Source organism: Carcharhinus amblyrhynchos, chromosome 8 (genome assembly GCF_965287045.1).
Source record: "Carcharhinus amblyrhynchos chromosome 8, sCarAmb.v2.hapA, whole genome shotgun sequence".
Taxonomy (NCBI): Eukaryota; Metazoa; Chordata; class Chondrichthyes; order Carcharhiniformes; family Carcharhinidae; genus Carcharhinus; species Carcharhinus amblyrhynchos.
In genome coordinates this window covers 111680053-111694831 of record NC_137331.1, presented here as the reverse complement: position 1 = coordinate 111694831, position 14779 = coordinate 111680053, and the positions used below count along the sequence as shown (strand labels likewise).

Below are 14779 nucleotides of genomic sequence, written 5' to 3'. Positions count from 1 at the left end.
AGCTAGGGTGTAGAGAAAGATCAACTTAATGCAAGTTAAGTCCATTCAAAAGTCTGACAGCAACAGAGAAGAAGCTGTATTTGTGCATTTTTGCATTTTTTTCCCAAAGGAAGAAGGTGAAAGAGAGAATATTCGGGGTGCGTGAGGTCCTTCATTATGCTGGCAGCTTTGCTGAGGCAGCAGGAAATAGAGACAGAGTCAATGGATGGGAGGCTGGTTTGCATGATAGAATTTGTAGTTTGTTGCGGTCTTGGGCACAGCAGGAGCCATAGCAAGCTGTGATACAACCAGAACAAATGCTTTCTATGGTTCACCTGTAAAGGTTGGTGAGAACCGTAGCTGACATGCCAAATTTCCTTAGTATTCTGAGAAAGTAGAGGCGTTGGTGAGCTTCCTTAACTATAGTGTCGGTATGGGGGGACCAGGACAGATCCAGGGTCTGAACACCTAAAAACATGAAGCTTTCGAACCTTTCTACTTCGTCTCCGTTGATGTAGATAGGGGCATGTTCTCCTTTGCACTTTCTGAAGTTGATGACTATCCCCTTCGTTTTGCTGACATTGAGGGAAAGATTATTATTGCTGCACCAGTTCACCAGATTCTTTATCCCATTCCTGTACTCTGTCTCATCATTGTTTGAGATCCCACCCAGTACGGTGGTGTTGTCAGCAAGCTTGAAAATGGAACTGGGGGGGAATTTGGCCACACACACAGCATATAAAGAATATAGTAGGCGGCTGAGAATACAGCCTTGTGGGACACTGGTGTTGAGGATGATTATGGAGGACGTGTTGTTGCCTATCCTTACTGATTGTGGTCTGTGAGTTAGGAAGTTCAGGATCCAGTCGCAGAAGGAGGTGCCGAGGCTCAGGCCATGGAGTTTGGAGATGAGTTTCGTAGGAATAATAGTGTTGAAGGCTGGGCTATTGTCAATAAATAGAAGTCTGACATTGTTGTCCTTGTTATCTAGGTGTTCCAGGGTTGAGTGCAACCATGAAGGAGCCATCACAAAGTTGAAACATTTGCATCAATCTTCAGCCAGAAATGCCAAGTGGATGATCCATCTAAGCTTCCTCCTAAGGTCCCCAGTATCACAGAGGCGATTCTTCAGTCCATTAAATTCAACGTATCAGGAAAAGTTGAAGGCGCTGGATACTGCAAAGGCTATGCGTCAACATTTCTGTAATAATACTGAAGACTTGTGCTCTAGAAGAAACTGCACCCTTAGCCAAGCTGTTCCAATGGGAAGACGGTGGCACAGCTACATTGTCAGTTAATTAGTAATCCAGCAAGTCAGAGTAATGCTCTAGGGACCTGGGTTCAAATCCCACCATGGCAGATAGTGAAATGTAAATTCAATAAAAGTTTAATAATGACAGTTGTCAATTGTACAGATCAATCTAGTTCATTAATGAAATCTGCCGTCTTTACCTGAGCTGGTACAAAGCTACAATACTGGCATCCACTCAGCCATGTAAAAAATTGCCCAGATATATCTTGTCCACACAAAGCAGCATAAATCCTACCTGCCTAATTACCACCCATCAATCTCCTCTCAATCGCTGTCAACAGTGAGATCAAGCGACACTTACTCATTGATGCTCAGTTTGGATTCTGCCCAGGTTGACCTCACTACAGCCTTAGTTCAAACAGGGACAGACAGCTAAACTCAAGGCAGCATTTGACTGAGTGGAACATTGAGGAGTTGTAGCAGAACTGGAGTGAATGGGAATCAGAAGTGAGGCGGGAGTGGGTGTGGGGGGATGTGTGGGGGGATATGGGGGGGGATATGGGGGGGGGGATATAGGGGGTGATGTAGGTGGCAGATGTGGGGGGGGGGGGAAACCATAGAGAGAATAAAGGATGTGAATGGCCGAATGGCAGAGAAGCTGAAATCAGAGGATAAGTTATGATTTCAGCTTCTCTGCTGTTTGGCCATTCGCACCCTTTATTCTCACTATGGACTGCCATTAGCAGCCTTTTGCCTTGTTTTTGTGGCTTTAACCCATCTTTCATTCCCTCACCCTGCGGTATAAATATCTCCCACTTTCCATGCCTTTTAGCTTTGATAAAGGGCCGACTGGGCTCAAAACATCGGCTCTTCTCTCTTCTTACAGATGCTGCCAAAGTGCTTGTGGTGTTGGTGATCAGTTATCTCAGTCCCAAAACATCACTGCAGCAATTTCTCAGGGTAGTGTCCAACCATCTTCAGCTGCATCATCAATGACCTTCCCAAGGGTCATGCCTGAGCTGGGATACCGCTGGAGCTGAACGCATATTTCTCAGGAATAAAGATTCTGCTAAGGCTCATTTTTTCTACAGCTTCAAGAATAAAATAATATTTCTCAAGTATTCCTTTCCTTCCCAAGGCTCTGCTGTCTGATATAGCATTTGGGGCAAATAGGATCAAAGGTTATGGGGAGAAAACAAGATTAGACGATTGAGTTGGACGATCAGCCATGATTGTGATGAATGGTGGCGGAGGCTTGAAGGGCCAAATGGCCTCTTCCTGCTTCTATCTTCTATGTTTCTATGACTACATTTAGTCCAGTAACTGAAAAAGAACTTCAGGCTGTGGGGAACTCCAAGACTTCCCCCTGGAAATGCATGTGAACAGGATTGGGTTTAAGAACATAAGAACATAAGAAATAGGAGCAGGAGTAGGCCATCTGGCCCTTCGAGCCTGCCCCGCCATTCAATAAGATCATGGCTGATCTGTCGTGGCTCAGTTCCACTTTCCCGCCCTCTCCCCATAACCCTTAATCCCTTCTCTTATCAAAAACCCATCAACCCGCTTCTTAAAAATATTTAGCGAGGCAGCCTCCACCACTTCAACGGGCAGAGAATTCCAGAGATTCACCACCCTTTGAGTGAAGAAGTTCCTCCTCAACTCCGTTCTGAACCGCCCCCCCTTTATCTTGAGGCTGTGCCCCCTAGTCCTACTGTCTTTTTTGAGCGGGAAGAGTCTTTCCACCTCTATCCTATCCATCCCATTCATCATCTTATACGTCTCAATGAGATCTCCCCTCATTCTTCTAAACTCTAACGAGTACAAGCCTAGTTTATTCAGCCTCTCCTCATAGCTCAACCCCCTCAACTCCGGTATCAGCCTAGTAAACCTCCTCTGCACTCCCTCCAAGGCCAAAATATCCTTGCGCAGGTGCGGCGCCCAAAACTGCACACAGTACTCCAGCTGCGGCCTCACCAATGCCCTATACAGCTGCAGCAAGACCTCCCTACTTTTATATTCAATCCCCCTCGCTATGAAGGCCAGCATCCCATTCGCCTTCCTGACCACCTGCTGCACCTGCAGGCTGGGTTTTTGCGACTCATGCACAAGGACCCCGAGGTCCCTCTGCACCGTCGCCTGCTGCAGTTTTTCGCCACGTAAGTAATAGTCCTTCCTACCATTCTTCCTACCAAAGTGGACCACCTCACACTTGCCAACATTAAATTCCATTTGCCATTTCCTGGCCCATTCGCCCAGCCTATCTAGATCCTTCTGCAGACTCTCCACACCCTCCGCACAATTTGCCTTTCCCCCAATCTTGGTGTCATCAGCAAATTTCGACACCCTACACTCGGTTCCCTCCTCCAGATTTGAAGTGATATCCTCTGTAATGTGTGTTCTGGATTCACGGTAAGGGTTATTACTCGAATGGAAGTGTGTGAGAGGGTTACCGATACTAATGGAACCATAAATGAGTAAAAGACTGAATGCTTCATGTTGGAAGGCGGGAAAATGAGACAATAAGCAGAGCAGAGTGATAGATGAGACTGGGTTCGCAACTCAGAGGTGTTGAGTTCAAGTTCCATCATGGCATGCTGTGGAATCGAACTCAATAAGGATATCACTTTGTGGATTAGCTCCAGAAAATAAATTGTATATGTTGGACTAGCACAGCAAAGCAACATATCACAGTGACCTGGACTAGACCACTTGTGATTACAGCCCAACCACATGTGGTTGACTCTTTAAGTCCTCTGAAACAGCCTTGCAAGTTGTAAAATCAATTTTTTTTTATTCATTCATGAGACATGGATGTTGCTGGCTGGTCAGTATTAATTCCCCTGTCTAATTGCGCTCTCTTGAGAAGGTGATGGCGAGCTGCCTTCTTGAATCACTGCAGCCCATGTGCTGTGGGTTGACCCACATTGCCGTTAGGGAGGGAACTCCAGGATTTTGACCCAGCTGGTGTGAAAGATCGGCGATATATTTCCAAGTCAGGATGGAGAGTGACTTGGCGAGGAACTTGCAGGCTGTGGTGTTTGCATGTAATTGTTAATCAAAGAAACTAGAAATAAGCAATAAATGTGACCAGCCAATGTTGATCACTTAGTACTAGGAACATATCTTTCAAAACAGATATTTATGTGAATCTTGGAAAATAAGATTAACATGGTGTAAATTAATCGATTTGTACCTCACTACAACTCCTCCAGAATGTCTTCCCTTTCCTGAATAAAGCCATGTTTTCTCCGCATATCAATTGAGGTGTTCTTTCTGACAAAGCCCACTCTCTGTTATTGGTGAACGTGAAGAGTTAGCACTGCTGCCTCACACTTCCAGGGTTTGATTCCCGGCTTGGGTGACTGTCTGTGTGGAGTTTGCAAGTTCTCCCCATGTCTGCGTGGGTTTCCTCTGGGTGCTCGTGTTTCCTCCCGCACTCCAAAGACCTGCTGATTAGGTGCATTGACCTGAACAGGCGCTGGACTGTGGCGACTAGGGGAATTTCACAGTAACTTCATTGGTGTTAATGTAAGCCTTACTTGTGACTAATACATAAACTTTAACTTTTAATTTAATCTCCTTTCCCTTAAACTGAAAGGAGTACAAAAACGTACATCTATTTAAATAATTTATTGCAAGCGACGGCGGTGAGTGTTTCCACCAATGTCAGTGTTTCCTCGCCCGCTCTCGTTGCATTTCTCAAACATTGACTTTTCTCCGACCTGTAAAGCTGAAATCCATGTCCTGTCTCTGCATGTTTGTATCAGAGAGAGGCTTACCCTTGTGCTGGGAGCCGTGCAGAACACATGCACACACCTACAGATTTTAGGTTCTGTACAATTCAAATCACCTGTAAATGCGGGAAGCTGTGTGCAGTGCCTAAAGACAAACCAACATGTTGATATTCCTGATAATCCTGTCTTCCCCACATTGCAACTTGATTGCTTAACAATGCGGGGGGGGGGCGGGGGGTGAGGCTTTCTAAGTTGCGATTGGACAGTCCAATCTTCAGACCACATCACCATATAACCTGATGGGTGGCACCAGGTATTGCGAAAACCACCCAAGTAAGCAGCAAATAAAGGGGTTGTCACATAGTTATCTTGTCTTTAGCAACATTATACAACACAGTGCTGTGTTGAAGTGTTTCCGAAGTTGCACAGACCTATGCACTTGTGTCATTTGACAGAGCTTTGTGTTTGAAAATAAACCCTCAGTCCTGTTGGCAGGCACTGTGTGCCTGGAGGGTGAGCTAGCCTGCCTGCCAGGTAGACGGGGCGGAGTCTGTGGGGGGAGGTAGTGGGTGGTAGTTATTCCTAGCTGTGCAGGCTCTGCTGGAGAGCTGCCCCTCCAGGAGACAGGTCAGCATGACTTCCGAAAGACTGTCCGCCACCAAGCTGGTCTACCACCCGGACCAAATCATCCAGCCAGACGCTCACGTTCCAGATTTGGAAACGTACAGGAGGCTGTACAGGAAATCAGTTGAGAACCCGGGAGGTAAGCTACTTTGAACAACTCAAGAGTCGAGCTAACGAACTCCAAGTTGGGTATTAAATATTCACCCACCTTTTCCACTGTAAATACTGGTGATCTAAGGTCGAGGTCTTTGTCCATCCCGGATCTTTCAGTTGGTGTTTTGTGTGTGGTTTGATGAAACAATCGCGCTCCAAACTTCAAGGACTTTTGCCTCTCTCTCCATAGCCAATATTCTGTGCTGGGGACAGCAGGCAAAACATTTTTCTCAATATCTGGAAGACTCTTTGCAACTTTGTCTAAATGCCTTCATCTGTCCGCGTCCTGACTCTCTGCAATCCCACACCATTCCTCTCGACCTCTCACCTCTTACACCCAGCTTGTCATCAGTTGGCTTCATTGCTCCTTATGTTAAATTTTGTTTGCTAACCCTCCCCTCCAAAAGCACACTTTATTGCATTGAAGGTGCTATATAAATGCAAATTGTGAAAGTTTTTGCAGCTGTCTTTTAGCAAGTTAACCTCAGGATTAACATTAGGTTACCATTGATCAGAAACTGAACTGGAATAGCTGGATTAACAACACAGCTAAAAGAGAAGGTCAAAGGCTAGGAATCATTATTGACCACCAACCATTACCCCCCTCCGCACCTTGCCTCAAAGACTGTCCACCACTTACAAGACACAAGTCAGGAGTGTCTCGGAAAACTGTCCATGCAGATAGTATGGCAGTGATGCAGTTTGGGAAGAGTGTCCTTGCAGGCAGTATCGCAGTGATGCAGTTTGGGAAGAGTGTCCTTGCAGACAGTATCGCAGTGATGCAGTCTGGGAAGAGTTTTCTTGCAGACAGTATCGCAGTGATGCAGTCTGGGAAGAGTGTCCTTGCAGACAGTATCGCAGTGATGCAGCCTGGGAAGAGTGTCCTTGCAGATAGTATCGCAGTGATGCAGTCTGGGAAGAGTGTCCTTGCAGGCAGTATCGCAGTGATGCAGTCTGGGAAGAGTGTCCTTGCAGACAGTATCGCAGTGATGCAGTCTGGGAAGAGTGTCCTTGCAGACAGTATCGCAGTGATGCAGCCTGGGAAGAGTGTCCTTGCAGATAGTATCGCAGTGATGCAGTCTGGGAAGAGTGTCCTTGCAGACAGTATCGCAGTGATGCAGTCTGGGAAGAGTGTCCTTGCAGACAGTATCGCAGTGATGCAGCCTGGGAAGAGTGTCCTTGCAGACAGTATCGCAGTGATGCAGTCTGGGAAGAGTGTCCTTGCAGACAGTATCGCAGTGATGAAGTCTGGGAAGAGTGTCCTTGCAGACAGTATCGCAGTGATGCAGTCTGGGAAGAGTGTCCTTGCAGACAGTATCGCAGTGATGCAGCCTGGGAAGAGTGTCCTTGCAGACAGTATCGCAGTGATGCAGCCTGGGAAGAGTGTCCTTGCAGACAGTATCGCAGTGATGCAGTCTGGGAAGAGTGTCCTTGCAGACAGTATCGCAGTGATGCAGTCTGGGAAGAGTGTCCTTGCAGACAGTATCGCAGTGATGAAGTCTGGGAAGAGTGTCCTTGCAGACAGAATCGCAGTGATGCAGTCTGGGAAGAGTGTCCTTGCAGACAGAATCGCAGTGATGAAGTCTGGGAAGAGTTTTCTTGCAGACAGTATCGCAGTGATGAAGCCTGGGAAGAGTGTCCTTGCAGACAGTATCGCAGTGATGAAGTCTGGGAAGAGTGTCCTTGCAGACAGAATCGCAGTGATGAAGTCTGGGAAGAGTGTCCTTGCAGGCAGTATCGCAGTGATGAAGTCTGGGAAGAGTTTTCTTGCAGACAGTATCGCAGTGATGCAGTCTGGGAAGAGTGTCCTTGCAGGCAGTATCGCAGTGATGCAGTCTGGGAAGAGTTTTCTTGCAGACAGTATCGCAGTGATGCAGTCTGGGAAGAGTGTCCTTGCAGACAGTATCGCAGTGATGCAGTCTGGGAAGAGTGTCCTTGCAGACAGTATCGCAGTGATGCAGTCTGGGAAGAGTGTCCTTGCAGACAGTATCGCAGTGATGCAGTCTGGGAAGAGTGTCCTTGCAGGCAGTATCGTAGTGATGCAGTCTGGGAAGAGTGTCCTTGCAGACAGTATCGCAGTGATGCAGTCTGGGAAGAGTGTCCTTGCAGACAGTATCGCAGTGATGCAGTCTGGGAAGAGTGTCCTTGCAGACAGTATCGCAGTGATGCAGTCTGGGAAGAGTGTCCTTGCAGACAGTATCGCAGTGATGCAGTCTGGGAAGAGTGTCCTTGCAGACAGAATCGCAGTGATGCAGTCTGGGAAGAGTGTCCTTGCAGACAGTATCGCAGTGATGCAGTCTGGGAAGAGTGTCCTTGCAGACAGTATCGCAGTGATGCAGTCTGGGAAGAGTGTTCTTGCAGACAGAATCGCAGTGATGCAGTCTGGGAAGAGTGTCCTTGCAGACAGTATCGCAGTGATGCAGTCTGGGAAGAGTGTTCTTGCAGACAGTATTGCAGTGATGCAGTCTGGGAAGAGTGTCCTTGCAGACAGTATTGCAGTGATGCAGTCTGGGAAGCGTTTTCTTGCAGACAGTATCGCAGTGATGCAGTCTGGGAAGAGTTTTCTTGCAGACAGTATGGCAGTGATGCAGTCTGGGAAGAGTGTCCCTGCAGACAGTATGGCAGTGATGCAGTCTGGGAAGAGTGTCCTTGCAGACAGTATCGCAGTGATGCAGTCTGGGAAGAGTGTCCTTGCAGACAGTGTTGCAGTGATGCAGTCTGGGAAGAGTGGTCTTGCAGACAGTGTTGCAGTGATGCAGTCTGGGAAGAGTGTCCTTGCAGACAGTATCGCAGTGATGCAGTCTGGGAAGAGTGGTCTTGCAGACAGTGTTGCAGTGATGCAGTCTGGGAAGAGTGTTCTTGCAGACAGTATGGCAGTGATGCAGTCTGGGAAGAGTGTCCTTGCAGACAGTATCGCAGTGATGCAGTCTGGGAAGAGTGTCCTTGCAGACAGTATCGCAGTGATGCAGTCTGGGAAGAGTGTCCTTGCAGACAGTATCGCAGTGATGCAGTCTGGGAAGAGTGTCCTTGCAGACAGTATCGCAGTGATGCAGTCTGGGAAGAGTTTTCTTGCAGACAGTATCGCAGTGATGCAGTCTGGGAAGAGTGTCCTTGAAGACAGTATCGCAGTGATGCAGTCTGGGAAGAGTGTCCTTGCAGACAGTATCGCAGTGATGCAGTCTGGGAAGAGTGTCCTTGCAGACAGTATCGCAGTGATGCAGTCTGGGAAGAGTGTCCTTGCAGACAGTATCGCAGTGATGCAGTCTGGGAAGAGTGTCCTTGCAGACAGTATCGCAGTGATGCAGTCTGGGAAGAGTGTCCTTGCAGACAGTATCGCAGTGATGCAGTCTGGGAAGAGTGTCCTTGCAGACAGTATCGCAGTGATGCAGTCTGGGAAGAGTTTTCTTGCAGGCAGAATCGCAGTGATGCAGACTGAGAAGAGTGTCCTTGCAGACAGAATTGCAGTGATGAGGTCTGGGAAGAGTTTTCTTGCAGACAGTATGGCAGTGATGCAGTCTGGGAAGAGTGTCCTTGCAGACAGAATTGCAGTGATGCAGTCTGGGAAGAGTGTCCTTGCAGGCAGTATCGCAGTGATGCAGTCTGGGAAGAGTGTCCTTGCCGACAGAATTGCAGTGATGCAGTCTGGGAAGAGTGTCCTTGCAGGCAGTATCGCAGTGATGCAGTCTGGGAAGAGTGTCCTTGCCGACAGAATTGCAGTGATGCAGTCTGGGAAGAGTGTCCTTGCAGACAGAATTGCAGTGATGCAGTCTGGGAAGAGTGTCCTTGCAGGCAGTATCGCAGTGATGCAGTCTGGGAAGAGTGTCCTTGCAGGCAGTATCGCAGTGATGCAGTCTGGGAAGAGTGTCCTTGCCGACAGAATTGCAGTGATGCAGTCTGGGAAGAGTGTCCTTGCAGGCAGTATCGCAGTGATGCAGTCTGGGAAGAGTGTCCTTGCAGACAGAATTGCAGTGATGCAGTCTGGGAAGAGTGTCCTTGCAGGCAGTATCGCATTGATGCAGTCTGGGAAGAGTGTCCTTGCAGGCAGTATCGCAGTGATGCAGTCTGGGAAGAGTGTCCTTGCAGGCAGTATCGCAGTGATGCAGTCTGGGAAGAGTGTCCTTGCAGACAGAATTGCAGTGATGCAGTCTGGGAAGAGTGTCCTTGCGTGCTGTATCGCAGTGATGCAGTCTGGGAAGAGTGTTTTTGCAGACAGTATTGCAGTGATGCGGTCCAGGAGAGAGTGTCCTTGCAGGCAGTATCGCAGTGATGCAGTCTGGGAAGAGTGTCCTTGCAGGCAGTATCGCAGTGATGCAGCCTGGGAAGAGTGTCCTTGCAGACAAAATTGCAGTGATGAAGTCTGGGAAGAGTGTCCTTGCAGGCAGTATCGCAGTGATGCAGTCTGGGAAGAGTGTCCTTTCAGTCAGTATCGCAGTGATGAAGTCTGGGAAGAGATTTCTTGCAGACAGTATCGCAGTGATGCAGTCTGGGAAGAGTGTTCTTGCAGACAGTATGGCAGTGATGCAGTCTGGGAAGACTGTCCTTGCAGACAGAATTGCAGTGATGCAGTCTGGGAAGAGTTTTCTTGCAGACAGAATCGCAGTGATGAAGTCTGGGAAGAGTGTCCTTGCAGACAGTATCGCAGTGAAGCAGTCTGGGAAGAGTGTCCTTGCAGACAGAATTGCAGTCATGCAGTCTGGGAAGAGTGTCCTTGCGTGCTGTATCGCAGTGATGCAGTCTGGGAAGAGTGTTTTTGCAGACAGTATCGCAGTGATGCGGTCCAGGAGAGAGTGTCCTTGCAGGCAGTATCGCAGTGATGCAGTCTGGGAAGAGTGTCCTTGCAGGCAGTATCGCAGTGATGCAGCCTGGGAAGTGTGTCCTTGCAGACAAAATTGCAGTGATGAAGTCTGGGAAGAGTGTCCTTGCAGGCAGTATCGCAGTGATGCAGTCTGGGAAGAGTGTCCTTGCAGACAGTATCGCAGTGATGAAGTCTGGGAAGAGTTTTCTTGCAGACAGAATCGCAGTGATGCAGTCTGGGAAGAGTGTTCTTGCAGACAGTATGGCAGTGATGCAGTCTGGGAAGACTGTCCTTGCAGACAGAATTGCAGTGATGCAGTCTGGGAAGAGTTTTCTTGCAGACAGAATCGCAGTGATGAAGTCTGGGAAGAGTGTCCTTGCAGACAGTATCGCAGTGATGCAGTCTGGGAAGACTGTCCTTGCAGACAGAATTGCAGTGATGCAGTCTGGGAAGAGTTTTCTTGCAGACAGAATCGCAGTGATGAAGTCTGGGAAGAGTGTCCTTGCAGACAGTATCGCAGTGATGCAGTCTGGGAAGAGTGTCCTTGCGACAGAATTGCAGTGATGCAGTCTGGGAAGAGTGTTCTTGCAGACAGTATCGCAGTGATGCAGTCTGGGAAGAGTGTCCTTGCGACAGAATTGCAGTGATGCAGTCTGGGAAGAGTGCCCTGGCAGACAGAATCGCAGTGATGCAGTCTGGGAAGAGTGTCCTTGCAGACAGTATTGCAGTGATGCAGTCTGGGAAGAGTGTCCTTGCAGACAGAATCGCAGTGATGAAGTCTGGGAAGAGTGTCCTTGCAGACAGTATCGCAGTGATGCAGTCTGGGAAGAGTGTCCTTGCAGGCAGTATTGCAGTGATGCAGTCTGGGAAGAGTGTCCTTGCAGACAGAATTGCAGTGATGCAGTTTGGGAAGAGTTTTCTTGCAGGCAGTATCGCAGTGATGCAGTCTGGGAAGAGTGTCCTTGCAGACAGTATCGCAGTGATGAAGTCTGGGAAGAGTGTCCTTGCAGACAGTATCGCAGTGATGCAGTCTGGGAAGAGTGTCCTTGCGACAGAATTGCAGTGATGCAGTCTGGGAAGAGTGTTCTTGCAGACAGTATCGCAGTGATGAAGTCTGGGAAGAGTGTCCTTGCAGACAGAATCGCAGTGATGAAGTCTGGGAAGAGTGTCCTTGCAGACAGTATCGCAGTGATGAAGTCTGGGAAGAGTGTCCTTGCAGACAGAATCGCAGTGATGAAGTCTGGGAAGAGTGTCCTTGCAGACAGTATCGCAGTGATGAAGTCTGGGAAGAGTGTCCTTGCAGACAGTATCGCAGTGATGAAGTCTGGGATGAGTGTCCTTGCAGACAGTATCGCAGTGATGAAGTCTGCGAAGAGTATCCTTGCAGGCAGTATCGCAGTGATGAAGTCTGGGAAGAGTGTCCTTGCAGACAGTATGGCAGTGATGAAGTCTGGGAAGAGTTTACTTGCAGACAGAATCGCAATGATGATGTCTGGGAAGAGTGTCCTTGCAGACAGTATCGCAGTGATGAAGTCTGGGAAGAGTGTCCTTGCAGACAGTATCGCAGTGATGAAGTCTGGGAAGAGTGTCCTTGCAGACAGTATCGCAGTGATGAAGTCTGGGGAGAGTTTTCTTGCAGACAGTATCGCAGTGATGAAGTCTGGGAAGAGTGTCCTTGCAGACAGTATCGCAGTGATGAAGTCTGGGAAGAGTGTCCTTGCAGACAGTATCGCAGTGATGCAGTCTGGGAAGAGTGTCCTTGCAGACAGAATTGCAGTGCTGAAGTCTGGGAAGAGTGTCCTTGCGGGCAGTATCGCAGTGATGCAGTCTGGGAAGAGTGTCCTTGCAGACAGAATTGCAGTGATGCAGTCTGGGAAGAGTTTTCTTGCAGGCAGTATCGCAGTGATGCAGTCTGGGAAGAGTGTCCTTGCAGACAGAATTGCAGTGATGCAGTCTGGGAAGAGTGTCCTTGCAGGCAGTATCGCAGTGATGAAGTCTGGGAAGAGTGTCCTTGCAGACAGTATCGCAGTGATGCAGTCTGGGAAGAGTGTCCTTGCAGGCAGTATGGCAGTGATGCAGTCTGGGAAGAGTGTCCTTGCAGGCAGTATCGCAGTGATGAAGTCTGGGAAGAGTGTCCTTGCAGACAGTATCGCAGTGATGCAGTCTGGGAAGAGTGTCCTTGCAGACAGAATTGCAGTGATGAAGTCTGGGAAGAGTGTCCTTGCGGGCTGTATCGCAGTGATGCAGTCTGGGAAGAGTGTCCTTGCAGACAGAATTGCAGTGATGCAGTCTGGGAAGAGTGTCCTTGCAGGCAGTATCGCAGTGATGCAGTCTGGGAAGAGTGTCCTTGCAGACAGTATCGCAGTGATGCAGTCTGGGAAGAGTTTTCTTGCAGGCAGTATCGCAGTGATGCAGTCTGGGAAGAGTGTCCTTGCAGACAGAATTGCAGTGATGCAGTCTGGGAAGAGTGTCCTTGCAGACAGAATTGCAGTGATGCAGTCTGGGAAGAGTTTTCTTGCAGACAGAATCGCAGTGATGCAGTCTGGGAAGAGTGTCCTTGCAGACAGTATCGCAGTGATGAAGTCTGGGAAGAGTGTTCTTGCAGATAGTATCGCAGTGATGAAGTCTGGGAAGAGTGTCCTTGCAGACAGAATCGCAGTGATGAAGTCTGGGAATAGTGTCCTTGCAGACAGTATCGCAGTGATGAAGTCTGGGAAGAGTGTTCTTGCAGACAGTATGGCAGTGATGCAGTCTGGGAAGAGTGTCCTTGCAGACAGAATTGCAGTAATGCAGTCTGGGAAGAGTTTTCTTGCAGACAGAATCGCAGTGATGCAGTCTGGGAAGAGTGTCCTTGCAGACAGTATCGCAGTGATGAAGTCTGGGAAGAGTGTCCTTGCAGACAGTATCGCAGTGATGAAGTCTGGGAAGAGTGTCCTTGCAGACAGAATCGCAGTGATGAAGTCTGGGAAGAGTTTTCTTGCAGACAGTATTTTTGAGAAGGTGACCAAAGAGGTGGATGGGGGTAAGGCAGTTGACGTGGTATACATGGATTTTAGTAAGGCGTTCGATAAGGTTCACCATGGTAGGCTTCTGCAGAAAATGCAGATGTATGGGATTGTGGGTAATCTAGGAAGTTGGATCAGGAATTGGCTATCAGATAGGAGACAGAGGGTGGTGGTGGATGGTAAATATTCATCATGGAGTGCAGTTACGAGTGGTGTGCCTCAGGGATCTGTTTTGGGGCCACTGTTGTTTGTAATTTTTATTAATGATCTGGATGAGGGTATAGTTGGGTGGATTAGTAAATTTGCTGATGACACCAAAGTTGGAGGTGTGGTAGATTGTGAGGAAGGGTGTCATAGTCTGCAGGGAGACTTAGATAGGTTGCAGAGCTGGGCCGAGAGGTGGCGGATGGAATTTAATGCGGAGAAGTGTGAGGTAATTCACTTTGGTAGGAGCAACAGATGTGTCGAGTATAGGGCTAACGGGAGGACTTTGAATAGTGTGGATGAACAGAGGGATCTAGGTGTGTGTGTACATAGATCCCTGAAAGTTGGGAATCAAGTAGATAAGGTTGTCAAGAAGGCGTACGGTGTCTTGGCGTTTATTGGTAGGGGGATTGAATTTAGGAGTCGCAGTGTAATGTTGCAACTGTACACTACTCTAGTGCGGCCGCACTTGGAGTACTGTGTGCAGTTCTGGTCCCCGCATTACAAGAAGGATGTGGAGGCGTTGGAGAGGGTGCAGAGGAGGTTTACTAGGATGTTGCCTGGTATGGTGGGGAGGTCCTATGAGGAGAGACTGAGGGATCTAGGGTTGTTTTCGTTGGAAAGAAGGCGGCTAAGAGGGGATCTTATTGAAACATATAAGATGATTAGAGGTTTAGATAGGGTGGATAGTGATAGCCTTTTTCCTCGGATGGAGAAAGCTAGCACGAGGGGGCATGGCTTTAAATTAAGGGGGGGTAGCTACAGGACGGATGTCAGGGGTAGGTTCTTTACCCAGCGGGTGGTGAGGGATTGGAATGCCCTGCCTGCTGCAGTTGTAAATGCGTCTAGTTTGGGGGCGTTTAAGAGATCTCTGGATAGGTTTATGGACGAAAAGGGATTGGTATAGGCTAGTGGGTCATTGTTTTTGTAACTGGTCGGCGCAACATCGTGGGCCGAAGGGCCTGTTCTGCGCTGTAATGTTCTATGTTCTATGACAGTATCGCAGTGATGAAGCCTGGGAAGAGTGTCCTTG

General features: G+C 48.5%; 1 protein-coding gene across 1 annotated transcript in view; it reads left to right on the top strand.

Annotated features, from left to right (window-relative positions):
- Nucleotides 1–5356: 5356 nt before the first annotated feature.
- The window catches only part of acss2l (acyl-CoA synthetase short chain family member 2 like), an 85307-nt gene continuing 75884 nt past the window's right edge, over nucleotides 5357–14779 (top strand). The window contains exon 1 of the mRNA XM_080194650.1: nucleotides 5357–5728. Within this exon, the coding sequence (XP_080050776.1) occupies nucleotides 5599–5728 (130 nt within the window). The 5' untranslated portion in view covers nucleotides 5357–5598. The remainder of the gene's footprint in view (nucleotides 5729–14779) is intronic.